This window comes from Anopheles ziemanni, chromosome X, assembly GCF_943734765.1.
Source record: "Anopheles ziemanni chromosome X, idAnoZiCoDA_A2_x.2, whole genome shotgun sequence".
Classification (NCBI taxonomy): domain Eukaryota; kingdom Metazoa; phylum Arthropoda; class Insecta; order Diptera; family Culicidae; genus Anopheles; species Anopheles ziemanni.
Genome location: NC_080707.1, coordinates 1823397 through 1841490, shown reverse-complemented (window position 1 = coordinate 1841490; position 18094 = coordinate 1823397). Strand labels below are relative to the sequence as shown.

Genomic DNA, 18094 nt, shown 5'->3' with positions numbered 1-18094 from the left:
ACACCTGCTGACCTTTACACTCTACGAAGGGGGTCCCAGGTTTATCGTAGTATCACGACCCGCTTCCAGGGAACCTCCAAGGGCGAAAGCTTTAGAGCTAGCAGTAGAGCGGGAGATTGATGGTTTCTGTGCAGATGATGGTGAAAAACCCACGGGTACAGCTTAGTAAGCTACTACTAAAACGTAGGTAAAAACTGTACACCGAAGGATACCGGAGCCTCAAATCTGTCACTCAGCCCAGGCACTCTCCACTGTGAGCTGGGTCTTGGACTATCGGTGCTATCGGCGAACATCGAACGGAACCGAGGTACATGCAAACAAAACCCATTTCCAACGCGCGCAAAGTACCAGCTGGTGCCGGTTCCCACGGCCTCCTTTGGCCAACAATGCGACACGCAACACCCAAACCCTTGCGAGCTACGAGCGCGTTAGCATTCCGATCGGAATCATGCAAATCATAATTACAGAAGTTAATTCCGAAGTATGTTAAACACGGTACGGGTAAGGTACCGACCGCCGGCAAAACCCGGGCGGCGACATCAATCTAAAGTGCAATGTCGAGTCGCCGGTGTTACACAACCGGCTGCCTGAAGAAAGGGTTTCGATTTCTGGCATCGTTTGCGACATTTCGAACTAAGAGGTTCCAGTGGAACCTGCTCAAACTGGTTTCGGGGATCTCTTAGAAGGCGAACTGCGCCATTGAGGAGCTTCCATTAGAAAGTAGCACGTACATCAGTTTTAGGTAGTTCCAACTTTCTCCTAAGTTCGTTTTCTCTTAAACTTAAGCTGTCAAACATACAAATGTTTTGTTTTTACTTGCACGGAAGGAAGTTTGACAGTTGTATGGTACAAAAACATGACATTCTGGCTTGAATTAAATCTCTTTGATCCATACTAAGATCAACAGAGCGTTGGTTTTATACGACAGATCTTGTCTATAGTCTATAGTCTATAAATGCTCGATACTAAATCTCATATGTTTATAGACAGTATTCAAACGCTAACGCTATCCAAAACGAGATGAACAAAACACAGTAGTTGCAGACGTTTGTCAAACTTCTCTCCTTTGCTTGAACCATGGTAACCTCTTCTCCATTTCCACCTTTTGTTTTGTAATGCTGGAATAAATATAAACTTCCCCAACGGCATAAAAAGATCCGACCGGGTTGATTTCTTCGAGCACTTTTATTCATTTTGTTTGGACAGACTTGGTATGTGTTTCAAACCCCCCGAAACAAACTCAAACGGCAAGCTCAGGAACGGCACAGTAGGCAACTTAGAGGAGATTGAAATGAAAATGAAATTGATTTATAAAATGTTACCCTAAAAGAATTCTTTCAGGCGACTTTGTTGAAATAATCGTGGTTTACTAAACTGATTGTTTTTTGATTGCTTATAATACCGATGACACGAGCTGTCACTAGCGGCGATGGAGGCGCCTGGTACCTCCGGCTGCGGTGGTGATGGTGACTCCAAACAAGCCGGAGATAATTTCCTCATCAAATGGGAAAGAAAACCAAATAATGTTTAGTTAGTTTAACTAACACTTGAAACTCGATTTCTCGACCAGACCAACCAGGCGAATGTCCCACTGTGCGTTGACGAACCGGCTTTTCGGACATGATTTTTACCTTCGCAAACTTTGCCTTTCGACACACCAATTCACCATGTTGAGTATGTGTGTGTGTGTGGATGCATGTGTGCGCATTTAACCTCAAATGTACACTCGTGTCATCAAATAATTAAAGTTACTTACTAAAACACGAGCGAGAAGAACTTTCTCTCACTCTCTCTATCCCTCGCAGCGAAGTAAAGCTGCCCACCTTGAACTAAACAAACCGCGCTTCGGTGAAAGTTTTATAACCGCTCGCTGCATCCACTCCCCCTTCCCCTTTCCCCGTTCTTTTCCCCGCCGTGGCCGTCAAAAAATCAACCCGCTTGTGGGAAAGCAGTGCAGAAAACGATCCTTTGATAAAACATTCACATCAAAAGGTTCCGAAGAAGCGTGGAACGGTGTATAATAAGATGTAGCAGAGAGGAAAAAATAAGCAAACCAAGTCCCTGACCCGCACCGAGCCGAGGGAGCTAATGGACGCTTTGGAGCAACACACAAAAGCCGCGGGCGGAAAAAAAAGGCGGGAAAAGAAAACGTAACGCAATTTAAATTATTCAAAATAAAAGAAATAACGAAAAAAAGAGGGAAGAATAAAAGCGATATATATCCCCGGGAAAAGGGCGAAACTTTAAATCCATCCAATTGACGTTGGCTCCTTTTCAATGCAAAGTGCAAAAGTGCGCCTTTCAGAGCCCGCGCGTTCTGCCCACTCCCAGGCGCCCTTTATCCCCTCCCCCCTCCTCGGCCTCCACGCTGGCAAAAGTGGCCAATAAAGCTGGGCGCACTTGAAACTTAATTAACCGACGAAGTGAGCTGTCGAAGGCTGCCACGAGAACTGATGATTGAGGCATTTTCATTTCGCATTTGCTTCACACCCCCCGCCACCCACCACGGGGTGGGGTGGGATGATGTGCCCTGAAAGTGTCACCGTCGCAGCGGGCAGACGTGGCCTGAGCCTGATCGGTTTACCCATTCTTGCCTTTTTTTTTTTCTAGCCTTATTTTCGATGTACACGAAGGGTTTGGTTTTTCTTTTCGCTTCCTCTTTTCTCTGCCTTTGGCCGATGCGCCTTCCCTTTCTCACCTTGGAGAAACGCCATTGAATTTGCACCATCTCCCCCCCCCCCCCCTCCCCCTCTCACCGGTGGATGATAGCTCTCCTCCAGAACGCGTCACCTTACCGTGCCCTTCAGAATCCTTCCATTTTCCATCGGGGGTGGGTTTTTGCTTGGGGAAATAGAAAGTCTCGCCCATCGTCGTCACCTTATCTGTAACTCATCAATCCCCCCCTCCTCGAAAAACTCGTTGGAGCGCGACCGTGAAGCCATAAGGGAAAGCGAGGCAATATGTGCCTTCTACGCAAAACCAACACAAAAAATGCTTCAAACAGTCTCTCATTGTGTTTTTTAAGGACATCATACAAAACTTAGTTTATTTATGTATTTCGTACTCCAAACTTCAAAACCTTTTTCTGGAATCACAAATACAAAACAATAATAAATATTCAAAGTTTAACACGTCGACTGCCATGGTTATCACTTTTGATAGCCAGCTGTCATTAGTTCTAAAAAGTTTTTTTTCTCCACAAATAAATGAAAATGTAAGTTAAAAATTACAGTAATATTTTATATCACTTCTCTGGGAAGATAAGTTTTTGTTTAGCCTTCAAAAACCGTCGGATGAATTAATGTTATAAACAAAATTAATTAAAAAAGATTGTACTAAAAACGTGTACTAAAAACGCTTGATAGTCAACGTGCTAAATGAGGAAACGCCATCGAATGACTTATTGTAAAGCTATGTGCAAACGTCAAAGAAACCAAAAACCCTTAATTTTGTTAACAAGCTAAATAATAGATAGATATTCATCAAACAAATGCGAAATTTATTTGTGTAGTAATTTCATGATTGGAAATCATAATTATTTTGAATAAATAGGAAAATATTCGATCAAACTGACAACTCCGAGTGCAATGTGCGGTATTGATCATCTTAGTTCATTTGACATGCATTCTTGTACTAAAGATGCAGATAAAGTTGGTGGGGTTCACAGCGGCATACATTCCCCTATATGCGAGCGGACCGGAGGACCTTACGAAGGTGCCCTAATGAGAACGGTTGTGATGCACGTAAGCGCACACAAACAGCCATTCCCAGCCAGAACGCAGAACGTGTCCACCGATTTTCGGAGCGAAAAAAAGAAACGGAAAACTCAAATCAGTACTCACAGCACTTTGACACGTTCGCTTTCGGACTTTGTGACACGAGCACGAGTTTTGTTTGAACAAAAAAGGCGGGTAACCTTTACGAGAAAAATGTAATCAATACCCCTGCATTTGTGGGCGATGTACCACTGTGCACTGTTTTTTAAAACAGTGTGCTCCTTCTCATCACAACGATTAGCAAGTACATATATTAGTGCTTAACTTCGCGCGAGAAGAATATGGTAAATCAACCTTCCCACTCCCCTCGGTTCCCATTTCACTCCTTCTCCTCTTTTTCTCACTTTTTTCTTAACCTTAACATATTTTGTTTCGCTTATCAGCTCAACGACGACGAAACCATTCTTTTCGCGAGGGTTTTCCCTTTTTTTGCTGTTCCTTTCCGGCGTGCTTATGGCGCGTGAAGGAAGAACTTCGCCTTCCTTCCACCCACACCAGGGCCTCCCCCTCCCCTGTGGGTTTCTTTTCTGTGAAGGAAAAACCGTGTCACCGTGTGCGCGATTTCCTTCCGTTTGCAGGGCACCTGCTCCAAGATGACGCTGATGATGATGATGATGATGATCGCGGTGGGCTCGAGTTTGGCGAAAGTTCAAGCAAAACCGAGCTTCTGTGCCCCCGACGGGGGGGGGGCCCTAACTAGGTGTAAGAAAAAAAGGTGGAAAGCTCGTAATGAAACGGGGGAGGTGGAAATGGAAAAGGGAAATAGGGTTACGCAACCTTTATAAGATAAAATTATTGGCTTTCATAATAAAGCCAATTTATAAGATAATTCAATCTACAGCGGCTGATCGTGGCGCCACGAGGCACGAGGTTTGCATGTAATGACACTGTGCCTCCGGTGCGTGTATGTGTGTGTGCGTGTGCCCATGACGGTACGGAGTGATGGCGATTAACTTCTTCCGGGTGAACCGCCAGCATCGGTGCCGGGGCAAGATGGCGCAGATCATCCTCCGGGGTTTTCCTTTGCTACAAAGAGGATGCCACCTGAACAGTGAAGGGAGGTGGCAGAGAGGGAGGGGGAGGGGGGGGGGGGGTTGAGCATCGATCGGATGATGGGAGCCCTCCGGTTGCTCTGTGGCCGACACACACTGGCTTATCGGTCGGTTCCCATCGGTCCGGGTTCATTTTCCTTGGGTTGCTCGTCCCAACAAAGCGCACAAGCCGGACAGTTTCTTTTCAGCTCCTTTTTTTTCTCTTCCTCTCTTTCTTTCTCTTTCTCTCTAGTTTTTTTCCATACTGATTGGCCCCTGTGTGTCCTATTTTCACCCCGTTGAGAATGAAGCCTCATTTTCGTGCACGCTTTTCCGTTGCTTTCTTTTTTTCCCCTTTTTGTTTTTGGGAACCTCTTCTATGGCCTTGTATGTACTGTTCTTGTGTCGGTACAACAGGGGTTCGCCAAACCTCCCACGAGAACGAAAAGATGTACCTCTCTTCGTCACGTCGTACCTCTGGATTGGTATTCGCTGTTTTCATCCATTTTTTGACTATTTTTAACAAGTTACTTCTTTTTTCATTTTGAAAATGGTTTTCACTTTTTACTTAGACACTATTTTTTACAGAAGAGAACTGTCTTGATGTTTTTCCAACCTTAACCTAAACCTTGTTTTACCTTTATGAGGTTTAATTTCCATGTCTCATTCAAAAATACTCTTCAAAACTAAACAAATTTAAATCCTTTCCAATGCAAGTGATTGAGAACCGCTGTGGAAATGGAACCGATGGAAATAATATTTTCTCACTTTCTCGCTCCACACACACCGTTTAGTAGTTTGCCTGCGTGTGTTCACCGAAACGGGAACCTCTCGTCGGGGGTTTTCCGCCGTCAGACGTCAAGTTGCTTTAAGGCAAAGTTTGGTTTATACCTTTTTTTCCCCCTTAAAGGATGAAATTGGAGTTTGTTTTTTTGTCTGTGCCCGGTCGCGCACAGCTGACCCGATGTTGGTGTAAACATCCAGGAGTGGCACTGGCAAGGTGACCGAGAACAAACATAAAAAAGTGACACTGTTTTAAACCTAATAAAGAAACCGACAAAAGGAAAGATTAAACGAATGAAAAACTTCAAGAGCATCCAGCGTTTTTTTCGGAGCTCAGATTTCTAATCACGTCGCATCGCGTCGTTTTCTAATATTCCCCCCCTCCCTCCCAACCTTAACGCTTTCCTTTTGCAACCTCTCTTCAACCCAAACTCCCTTGCTTTCCCCTGAACCCCCCCTCGAGCCCTCGTCGGGGTGAAGTGATAAGAAATCAGAATAAATTTGAATGAATATTGAGTTTGGTTCTTTTCTCTTTTTTATTTATTTTCCAAAGGGAGCCTCCATTCGGCGCATGCATAAACTTTCACCCTTTCCGTTCGTCTTGCGTCCCTATTTACCCACCCTTGTTGTTTGTTTGTTTTTGTTTTTTTGTTGCCCCACGAGCAGGTTTTCTTCGTGCGAGCGAGGAAACGTTGCGTTCCGCCCTTGCTTCCTCCCGAAACCCTGCCAGAAACTGCAGTTTATCGTTCCAGGGAAGGGGAGGGGGGGGGGGGGGGGGGGGGGGCACATTCACATTCGGGTTCATTTGGGTGAGCTGCAAAAATAGAACCAGATTTTCCAGCCCGCCAAGCGGCCATATTCTTCCAAAACAGTATGCTGTGCGTCCGTGCATAAACTCACCCACACCAGCACCCTGTCTATCTTTTCTTTGACACATAATCGAAACGTCAACGTTTTGTGGGGCGGGTGTGCAGCCGGCTTTCCCGGAGATTTTGGTGAACGATTTTTGAGTGAAAATTACATTCACTGATTGGGATCTACCAGAAATGGGTAGAAGCGAGCCACAAACGTCTGTGTGTGTGTGTGAGTAAGGGGGGCACATATGGCATGGAGCTGGAGCCGATATGTTAATTTATTTATGTCTCTTTGCCATTTTTGCGATTGCCAGTGTGGTTTGGAAGATAATTTGAAAGCAGAGAAAAACAATCGGGAGGAAAGCCAAAGCGATTAGAACGGGAGCGCTCGGGTGGTGAGGAGGGGGGGGGAGGGGTGGCTTGTTTGGAATTGATTGCAATAACCCTTCCAATGCAGCGGAGCTGGCTGAGAATGTCTCTCGTATCGGCACGTGTTGCCTTGGCGCGCTAAAATTAGACCCTCGCCTTCAGCTCACCCACCCGCCGCTTCAACCCCGTTCGATTGGAACCTATTGGGTACCGTCAACTTGTTGTTGGTGCTGGAGGGGAGAGAGGGAAGGGTCGGTTGGCTGGTAAATCATAGCGAGTACCGGGTACAAGGTTACGGAACATAATTGATGGTTTACGGTGCGCAGTGTCGCACGTTTTCGGAACGTCTCGCTGCTCACCAATCAATCCGTGGCACTCGTGGAAGGTGGGGGAGGGTGGGGGAAGAAAGCGAGCAGCGGCGAAACAATGGGGGACATGCATGCAAATACTTGCCCCCCGTCTCCCCTTCTCCACTCCTCTCGACGCGAGGGAAGTTCTCAGCCGAAGATTGCGCTCGTGACTTTGCGATGGCGCAGGATCGCGCGACATCGCCGGGAGAGCGTCGACGCCACTCCGACTTAACCCTCAAATGGCCGGGCAGGCTGGATGTGCCATGGAGAACTTTATAGCTCAAAATGGCTAAAGAAATATATCTGAGACTTCGTTTTAGAGATTTTAGGAGCTCATGGAGTACTTTAAATCTCATGAATCTGTATTTGTAGCTCAAAATGGCGGAAGAAATATATCTGTGACTTCATTTTAGAGATTTTAGAAGCTCATGGAGTACTTTAAATCTCATGAATCTGTATTTGTAGGTCAAAATGGCGGAAGAAATGTATCTGAGACTTCAACTTCGAGATTTTAGAAGCTCATGGAGTACTTTAAATCTCATGTATTTCAAAATGAATGAAGAAATGTGTCTGAGACTTCAACTTTGATATTTTAGGAGCTCAGGGATCAAGTGTCAACCTAAACCAGGCTCACGAACAGATTCAAGATACTGTTGGCGTGATAGTAAAGATCAAAAGGGGGAAAAGGACTCGTGCTGAGTCAGTGTACTTCCCGATACGAGCGACTTTGGTATTCACTGGCCAGCAACATTGTACTCGTTGCAAAATAGATATATTTTTAATGCGATTCGAGCGCCATAATTTTGTTTTTTCCCGTGTTCCAGCTGACCTCCGCGAGCTTTGCGTGCGCCACGGAAGGGTTTGGGGCATGGGCATCGGAAATAAGATAGCCGCAGCCAATCATTACGGGCACGGCATGCTGCTGCTGCTGGTGCTGCTGCTGTCCCGTTGCTCACGTCCACAACCACACGCCGGGCGCGCACCTTGCGCCAGCACGAATTTGCATAGGAAATCGTCGCGCGTCGCGGCTGTCATTTGGATCACGCCGCTGACGAGAACCCACGGTGAACATACATTTGTATATGAAGGTGTAGAAAGAGAGAGAGAGATAGGGGAAGAGAGAAATAGAGATAGAGAGGGAGAGCGAACGAGTGATTGGGAACGAAAAAGGGCACAGACCGCAGAACCGGCACCTCGGGGCCCGGTTGCCTTTCGTTCCACGATGACCGGGACCGGTTTGATGCCCTCCCCCGCGCTCCTACGGCCAGCTAAGGTGGAATGGACAAGGGGGGTTGAAGGGGTCCCATTGAGTCCCGGGCACGACGGCTTAGCGCTGGCGCTTACGCCTGGCGGCTCTAGGAGGCGATGCGATTGCGATTGCGGGCTCTGGAACCTAACCTACCTTAAACACCTCCCAGGTGGCCGAAAATGGCAATACAGCTAATCCAACTAATAAATCAGCAACAGCTAGACTAACGATGAAAAAATTGGTAACACTCCGCAGCTTGTGCGAGCAGAGCACGGCCGCGATCACCAGACAGTTGCCGACGATGACGAGCACGTTGATGAACGCCAGCACCGCCAGCGAGACCAGATTAGTCGGATCCGTCCACTGTACGGATGCGAGCAGGTTGGCGCACTCCGACTCGTTCATGGCTCGTTCCGGACGCGCTGTTGCTGTTGGTAGTGCCGCCGCCGCTGCTGCTGCTGCTGCTGCTGGTGATGGTTGCGGTGGTGATGAAGGAGGTGATGATGGTGATGGTGGTGGTGATGGTAGTGATAGAGGTGTCGAAGAGTCGGAGAGTGATGACGGCGCAGCGATCGGCAGACGGTCGCTTCTTCCGCCCCGAGGTGCCGGCTGCTGTTCCAGGTGATGATGACCGCGGCTCGCACCGCACTACGGCCCCAACAACGACGTTGGTACGGCTTCCTCCGCAACGCCGAGTCCTTTCGCTGCTGCTGCTGCTGCTGACCACCGGCTGGGCCACCAAGTAGGCTGTCTGTTGGCGCAGATGAGACTCCTTTGCGTAATGGCGATGCAGCTACTGGGCGATTACTGGTGCTGCTGCTGCTGTTGCTGCTGCTTGCGCTGCTTGCATGGCGTCTTTCTCCTGGCAGAAAGCAAGCGGAACCGCGACAGGACAGAAAACGAGGAACAGAGCGGGAATAGGGAGAGAGCATAGCAAAGAAGATGAAAAGAGAAAGAGAGAGAGAGAGAGAGAGAGAGATAAGGATAAAGTCAGCATATCAGTTAGAAGCAGGATACTGGTGCATTGACACCTGCTGTCATCATTGCAAATATTACCAAAACCATCCTCCCAGCAGGCACTGAACCTAGATAAAGCCTGCTGGGAAGTTCATTCCGTTCTGTAGCCTGAACACGACGAGTACGGGATAGCCTTGCGGTTACGCCGGTTGGAGAATCGTCCCATTAGCACCGGGTGGCGTGGGTTCGAATCCCAACCGCGAGAGTTTGGGTCAGCTCACAGCTGCACGAGAGAGGACCACGTAATCCAAGGGGAAAGTATAGTAGTACGTCCCTCGATGGGTGTGCACAATTAGACTTGCAGCCTAAATATGTCAAAGTCACAGGTGCGAGGTAAATGAACAAATGAATCGGGCCTGTCTGCATTTAAACGACTGTTTTGCACACTAACATACACATACTGATTCGGCCATCGGTTAGTGGAAGAGAGGTTTGCGCCGGATAACAAATCCGGATGAAATCCTTCACTCCCAGCGTTTAATCTAGCTCAGCGCTTACATTCTTCTTGCCTGCTCCAAGGTGTGGGTAAATGCCCACGCAAACGTTTCGGCCCTGTTGCACGACAGTCCCGGGGGTGCTCGCTCGCTAATTGTGCTCAATTGCAGTAGCGGTAGCCACGCTTGCAGCAAGGCGATGAACTGTGAACAACGCGTCCTCGCGAGGACTGGCGGTGCGCTCGCCTGGCGCAGTCGGTGTGTGTGTGTGTATGTGTGTTCATTCCGCTGTCAAACGCGCACTGGTGCACGATAGCGGAGGTGGGAAGAGAAGCAAATCACGGAGCCAAGTTGGAATCGAATTGAAAAACTAATCGATCGACTTGAGGCTCTATCTATAAACGATTGCCTCTGGTTGCGAACACAATGGTCCATATAGCAGCGCTAGACGGAGAGCTGTCGCAATTGCTCGATTGAATAGCGGCACACGATGGAAGCGGTTGGCAGGTGGTAGCGCGGCAAACTATGGCACGTACGGTTGTGCCTCCTCGACCTCTCCCTGCCCTCGCTTCGGACAACACACACGGTGCGGCTGGAGTAAAATGGCGGCGTTTCAGGAGTGCGCTGAGCTTTCAATGATGCATCCAGTCCTCCAGGTCCAGCGAACCTAATTCTGGTTTACTGCTGCGAAGGTTGGTTGCCAGTGGCACTGCAGCCGGAAGGCTACAATAATGAAAAACGGCCAGCGAGAAGGAGGCGCCCGGTCCGAGGACATCAGTCGGGGTTTTGAAACTGTGGCACGTTGTGGCCGCACGACATATAGGTCATCCAACGCATTGTGTGCGCCACTGGCGAGCCCCGAAGAGTTCAATATAGCGGTAGCTCACCCGCTTTCCGCTGGTTTGCACGAGCCGCTACCAAGTTCCGCCGGACGATATAGCGCCCCACCGCGATATATTAATTGAACTCGATTGCGAGCAAGTACCAATCAACAAGAGCCCACTCGCCTCCGATGGCCGTCCGGCCTAAAAATCCTCCCGAGCTCACCGGGAACGGAGAGGAGGAGGGGTTGGAGGGGTGTCGGACCTTTTGCGAGTGCCCCGGAAAAAGCAATCGACCAAGGACCACCGAAGGGGTAAAAACCCCGTTCCGAACAAAAGCCCTGGATCTTCACCCCTCAGTCGCACATCCTGCACGTCCTGCTCGTTCTCGGGAATATCGTGCACGATATCCATCAAATAACGGAAAGCCAATGAGCTTCGCAGCTTTTCCCAATAGGACTGGAGGGGGAGGGGGTCTATGGCTCCCCGTGCAACGTTACGTGCAGTGCAAACCCGACGGGTTTTGCGCCAGGTTGCATAGCAGCACGCTCTAAACACGCTGCTCACCTGGCCGGCGTTCGGCCTCTAATCTGTTCACGAGCGGATGCGCTGTCGGTACCTGCACCATCCTGCAGCACCATCCACTACCAGCACACTATTTGGAAACATCTTTACTCGTGTTCAGCGTGTGGTTGTATGTGCCAGTGCGTCGGTGGTATTTACCGATGGGAAATAACGTGAAGGTGGAGCGTCCAGCCATAGTCCCTTGACTACAGGCGACTTGCGGCTACATCGCCGAGTGGAATTCTTACCGTGTTTTCTTCCAGTCCCACACAATCGACGGCAACGATAGCGAACTAACAAGTACGAACCTGTCTCCCCGTAGGCCGTGCCGGTGCTCCAAGGGTGGTGGACTCTCCGAAGTTGTTTATGTTCTACCCACCCACCCAGTCATTTCACCAGTAGCTCTCAAAACTGCTTCTAAGAAACTCCCAAAAACCTTTCGTCCGATTTTCGGAGAACGACCATTAACATCAACTTGGAGTCGGAGTCGGACGCGCTGAGGGGGTTGACGCACGCCCGACGGTACAGATATAGATGGTACTCATGTGTATAGACAAGTAAATAGACAGTCGGTGGAAAGGGGGGTGGGGCGAAAACACCGACCAGTTGGTAGAGGTTGCAATAATTTATAATTTACGACTGTCAACCTTTGCCAAAAAACCTCCCCCAAGGCCCCGCTCGCTATGCCGCTCGACACTCCAACGCAGTTCGTATGTCGATTTCGTAAATCGACTCGAATGTGTATCGCTCCGAAGCCCGCATTCTGGCCCCTCGCGCGTGGCCCCGGGTCCCATTCTCTCGGCGGCATTCCAAAAAGGGACAGGATAATAGGGCAGTCAGAGTGGTACGATTGATTGCCGAAGCGAAAGACGGGGGGTCCGCTGACAACAAACATTGCATAACCGACAAAGTGTTGGTTTGCTGGAACGAGACAAGGATCTTTCGCACGCGTACCGTAGAGGTTGGTGGCGGCCCGAGAAAGGGGTGCTTTAATTTAAGCCGTTTTCCCGAATCACTCGATGGTGGTGTTTCTGTTTACAGGCTTAGCCCGTCATACGGGCCGTCGGTTCGAGTTAGCTGGCCGACCGAGCGCAATGCAAACTCACTCAAGCTGTCGGCTTTCGGGGGTTGACTTACAGTCCACTTTGATTTTCGCGATCCTGCAGCTGCTTGTTTGTTCTGCAATGTTTTCCCCTTTTTCAAGCTAGGAATCTAGCGTTTAAACTCGTGATTTGGATTAGAAACTCAAGCTCTATGATAAGTCCACGGTTTACTTTAATAAACACGAGCGGTTATTTCATGAGAACAAGTATTAAAAAGTCAACAAACATGCCTCTTGTCAGTGACTTTACCATTTCCATGCTGATAAGTCCGTGCCCGTTTGTTGGCCGAAATCTATCCAACGCACCTCAGAACAACTATGCCTACCGGTAGCCTTTAAGCCTGAACGACTCGTATTCTGGCAAACATAATCCAATACACTCCCTACACAAACAAGGTTTGGAGCGGCCGCGCGGGCGGCAGGGTACGGTTTCGGATGAAATGTAATTATCACCCGAGAGTGTGCACGCATGAGCGGCAGGCCAAAAGAGCGTAAATAAAAAAAAAAAAGAAAAAGAATAGGTCCGGACTTACCGGTCCTCCGGAAGGGCAGCTGGCTAAGGCGTGGGGATTACCCAGAGGTCGTGATTATCGAATTAGTAAGGCAACATCGCCCGCCTTGATCGTGGCCGTGGAGTACAATGGACTTCTTGGAGGACGGAGGAGCGCCCTCGGAGCCGGAAGATTGAATAGGGCTTAGGCATGGGACTTCGTGTCGACCGCTCGCGGGCTATGTATAGCTCAAGCTATAATTCATGCGAGTGTCAAGTCGATGCCAGGCGTCCGTTAATATGTATTCCAAAAACAAAAAAAGTAAAGACTAAGTACAGAAGACCGGTATTGAGGCGATAAAGTATGGTCGCTCATGTCTGAAGCTCTAAAAAACAGTCAGAATGTTTGCGTGTAGAAGTAACTACATATTTCTACCAACTGCCTATAACTGGCCTATAAATCTTCTTATCTATTATTGTGAGTTCCAGATTTTGGATATGTCTATTCCACCATCCCCAAACGGCTTGGATCGCTGGTCTCAACTCGCACAAACTAACTCGTTCTAGCTAATGGAGACTGAAAGCTAAGCCTTCGTTTACGACACCAAAGAAAACTTTCGACTGCAAGTGACCGGTAGGACACCCGCTGCGCACAGATTTTGGCGACTCCCACACGAACCGAACGACGTTTGCGGTTTTGTGGCTTATCGTAATCGATCCGCACCATATCCTTTTTATTGGGCTTCCTGTCAAATGCCACTCGCCACGAAGGTGCGGACGGTTTTGCGTCGCAACAAAGACCGGAAATTTATCGACCGAAAGGCACCTCTTCTGCCTAATGATCCGGAGGATATTTCGATTTCTTCCCTGCCCTTGCGGCATGCGGGGGAAACATTAGCAGGGCTTGGCGTATTTATGTAACAGCTCGGGTGAAAGAAATGGCGTCGCGCGTCTCGCAGAAAACGACGAGCCAAACGGACGACATTCGAGGCGCGTTGTTTACGCTGCATTTCAATTTCGGTTCGGCCATTCGGGGTTTTTCGCACATTTTCGCCTGGATAGCTGGATCGCCACGGCGTCTATTTCCATGGAAATCCAGCTGAGAGACGAGCTCCTTCCGGCGCTCGAGGACCCCGGTTCCCAGGGAGCGGTCGGCCATTTGTTTTTGTCACGTTCCGTCGCTTTATGGATGGTGGGTAACATTCATTTCTGCTTTATTTTGTCGAACCCGATCGCTCAATACTTCAACTGGGGGGTTTGGGGAAAAAACAAAACAAAACAACTTTGTGTCAGGTCGACGCAACGACCCGGATACTTACCCTCAATCCATTTGTGAAACAGCTTCCCGAATGTGGCCGTCTGGTAGAATCTAGCCATTTTGCGGTCGTGGCAGCAGCAACAGCAGCAGTTTTATCGCGCTTGCCGAACCCGTCCCGTAAGCCATTCAAACAGTCAACAACAGCAACAACAACAGCAACAACAACAACAACACTAGCAACAACGACACCACGCTGGAAGGAGGAGGAGGAGGCGAAACACGAAAGGGGCCGAAGGAATCCGGGACAGATCGAAGTCGAGCGGGCCGGAATCGGAAGCGCGCACTTCCGCGCGTGTGGAGCAGTCCTTTTCCCCCCCTCCCTTCACCCCTCTCCCTTTTGCTGCTTAGTGTTTTTACTAGTTTTTTTATTATTATTATTGGCGACGTCCCATCGGAATGCTTCACTGTCGCTTTTCGCACCACGTTTTGTGTATCTCTTCGGGCTTGTGTTTGATTGTTTCTTTCCCTTGTTTCTGTTTTCTCTCTCCCTCTCGACACTACTACGTATCTTATTGGTTTTTCCGCCGTTCCCTTGTTTGTAGCGTGGTTTTAATCGCTTTGGCAGATAGCGCAAACGGTTTTTGCACTGACTCTATTTACGGCCCAACCCGCCGGGGTCGTAGTGTTCTCTTTTATGGGGGGATGCTAAATATTGTCCGACGGTTTGATTGCTGTCACTGCTGCTTTGGGTGTTGTTTTTCTGTTTGTTTGTTTGTTGTTCTTCTTCTTCTTTGCTTTGTTTCTTCTGCACTCTAGTTTGCCGTCTCAGTTTCCTTCCACGTTTCAGGACGAATCGCAAATGTCGGTGGACGTGAGGATCCCACTTCCGCAGATAATTGTGTGTGTTTTGTTTTTCTTTCGACGAGGATTGATTGATTGTTTTGGTCACACACTTTTCAGTACACACTCACGAATAGATGTTCGTCCTTTGTCACTCACTGTACGTATTCGCACAAGAACGTTAATTAAACCGTTGTACAGCTACGGTTGCACACTTTCTTCACTACTTTCACACTACACTTTGAACGCTGAACATCATTAATACGCACTTTTCCCACGCTGTTTGTGGGGAAAGTGCCCGGGGAATGTCACACTGTCGCTGCAAAAGCCTGTACGGGAAAAACACATCGGAAAATCAGCGCCACCGTTGTACCTTACTTTGCTTTCGCACACACACACACGCAAACACACACGAACACAAGCGTCCCGAGGTGACGAACTTCCGAAATGTCTCGAGCCGTGAAGGAGATTCCTGGAAAGAAACAGAATCAAGAGAAAGGAAAACAACGTCAGTCAAAAATGCGCCAGGTTTTGTCACTGGAGGAGCGGAAAACAGGATGCGGAAAGCGTTAAAAAGACGCACACCTGGTGAGGCACCGGCCCGCATCGGAATGCCCTACGGTGTCCGCCCGGTGGGAATGCAAAACACGCCACCAGGAGGGACTACCATTTACGGCTGGCAACACGTCAACCGAAACGCGACACATTCCAGACACGTCCCCGGTGTGCGCCGGAGGAAAAGCGCGGAAAAGCTGCCTGGAGCGGACGGCGCATTTCGCCTCTTGGCTCTGTTCGTTTGCATTTCGCCGCCATTCGGCGAAGATCAGCCGAGGAAGACAAGATGTCACATTTTCATAAATCATTCCGGCTAAACTTATCGCTGCGATTAACATAGTAGTAGTGGGGAAATCTTTTGCCATTTGAGTGCCGGTCAAAGTCATAGGAGGCGCAGAGTGGTATGACGTTTAGTAAAAACCGATTTCCAAAATCTCTTTTTCATATGCAAGAGCGATGGTTTGATAGGAAGTGTCCAGGAACTAAAGGTAAAGGTAAAAGTTATCTTTCGAAGTTATCATGCAGAAGAAACTACTTGTTTTTGACAAAAATAAGCTTAAATTGTGTGAAAAATGGAGATGACAGGAAATAACCATGGATTTGATCCCAAACCCAAAAGCCACTCCAAAATATCCCGATCGACTCATTTGATATGCAAACACTAAAATGGATAGAAATAGAGAAGTCTTCCGAGCGTCGGGTCTCCCAGCTGCGGATGGGTGGTAGCAATTTGCAACTTAGCCGTGACTGTCGAACGCTTGTTTCAGCCGGTCTGTCACCTAACGCACCGTACACAGGCGAAATATTGAAAGAGTTCATTAGCGCCAGCGTAATTTCACTTAACGGGTGGGTTGTTGTCGCGTCAGATAATTATTTCATAAGAACGGCAACTTTGTTCTACACCTGACACCTACAGCCACTACCTCATGCGTGTGAATGACGCGTGCGTCGGATGTTGGTGCTGCTGTGTCTATATACTAACGCTTCTGGAGTTTCGCGTGAACTAACATTTTTGGCGTAGTGAGCTGAGGGTAATTTGTTCCACCAATTTTCCGGATCCCTTGGAAACTACACGGAACAGATACTGGCGTGTATGACGAACGCCTTCATTACTGATACAGATCACGTGTCTCTGTGTTATCTTTGAAGAACAACGGTGTACATACCAGAGGTTAACCAGATAAATATCATTGCTTCGCAGGCGTTTGTACATCAAAGTTCTCGTACCAAAATCAACCCGCCTTCGTATATTTCCTTAAAGGAAATCATATCAGTACCTCGAAGTGGGTTTAGAAAATTGAGACTTGACTTTTATTCTTCAAGTCCAACTCATGCACGTTAGGCCGTACTTGAAAACCCTTCTACCAGATCGTGACCATGGTAGCCATTTTCTATTCGTGTACAGATGTGCTATGTTTGCTCCAACACCCTAATGCCGAGCAAGGCAGGCAAGCAGGCTTACGGGTTGGCGAAAATACCCTGCTCAGACTCCGCTGGGAATATCAAAAGGTCGGCCACGGCCATTTTGGAAAATCGGACTACTCAGAGGAAGGAAGGTCCTCAGCAGGTTTCACTCGCGCGTTCTAGCTTGTCACATTTTGCGCATTTCGTCGGTGTCGAGGTGAAAAAGGACGAAATGGAACGTGCGATGAACAAAAAAACACACACACACACGCACACGCACAGAGGAAAGTCATGTATATTAAAATTTTCACTCCCGATTCGCTACATTTCATCTGCGTTCCCACGCCGCTTCCATCAGTCCCCAAATTCCTTCGGTAATGGTCTGCGGAGGGGGAGGGGGGGAAGGGGGAGGAGAGATGAGAGGAAAATCAAACTCGCGGGGCACGGACCCACCCCTCCCATTCCATCTTCTATGTTCTCAACGGGGAGCCAGACGGAAATCGGGCAGAGGCCCCGTTTAACCCTTGACCTTTCCTTCGCTGATGTCTTAAAGCAGCAAAAAAAAAACACGAAATCAACATTCCAAACAAACATTTGTTCCAACTGGCAGGGAGGGTTCACCCCAATGGAATTTACACCTCGAGAAAAGCTCAGCTGGTGGTGTGTTGGTGAGCTTGCCGGTATATCGCTCCGTTTAATCCTTTATTTATCCAGCAGGAGGAGGGGAGCCGTGGAGGAGCGGGAAAGCGGGGAAGGGAGCTTATCCTTACGCAGCGGAAATAATGAACAAAACCAAACAGAAAAAAAGCCAAAGAAATACGCAGATGACAACAAAATGGAAGGAAACGATCGGAAACGGCAACATCGAAATCTGTGTTTGCCATTTTATGGGCACCACAAGAGGTGGATTTTTCCTGCTGGTGAAGGTAGGGTGGGGAGGGGGAAGCTGGGGGAGGGAGTGGTTGAACCCCAGGTGTTGATGCGAAAAGCGCTTTCCCGAACACGCTACTCTAAACCTCCCATCGAGTCAATTGAAACATAGTTATTTATTTACACTCTTTCTTCCCTCTCCTTTTTTTAGACTTTTCGTTTATTTATTCACGTAATGCTTTTTTTCTTTTTCTTCTTCCTTCCTTTCGTGCCTTTGGCCGCTTCCTTTAAGTTTGGTTGTGTGTGCTTTTCCTGTTCGTTTTTGCC

General features: G+C 48.4%; 1 protein-coding gene across 1 annotated transcript in view; it reads right to left on the bottom strand.

Moving 5' to 3' along the window:
* The window catches only part of LOC131291366 (octopamine receptor Oamb), a 30731-nt gene extending 21914 nt beyond the window's left edge, over positions 1-8817 (bottom strand). Inside the window, exon 1 of the mRNA XM_058320566.1 lies at positions 8566-8817. Coding sequence (XP_058176549.1) covers positions 8566-8817 — 252 coding nt within the window. The remainder of the gene's footprint in view (positions 1-8565) is intronic.
* Between the last annotated feature and the right edge of the window lie 9277 nt (positions 8818-18094).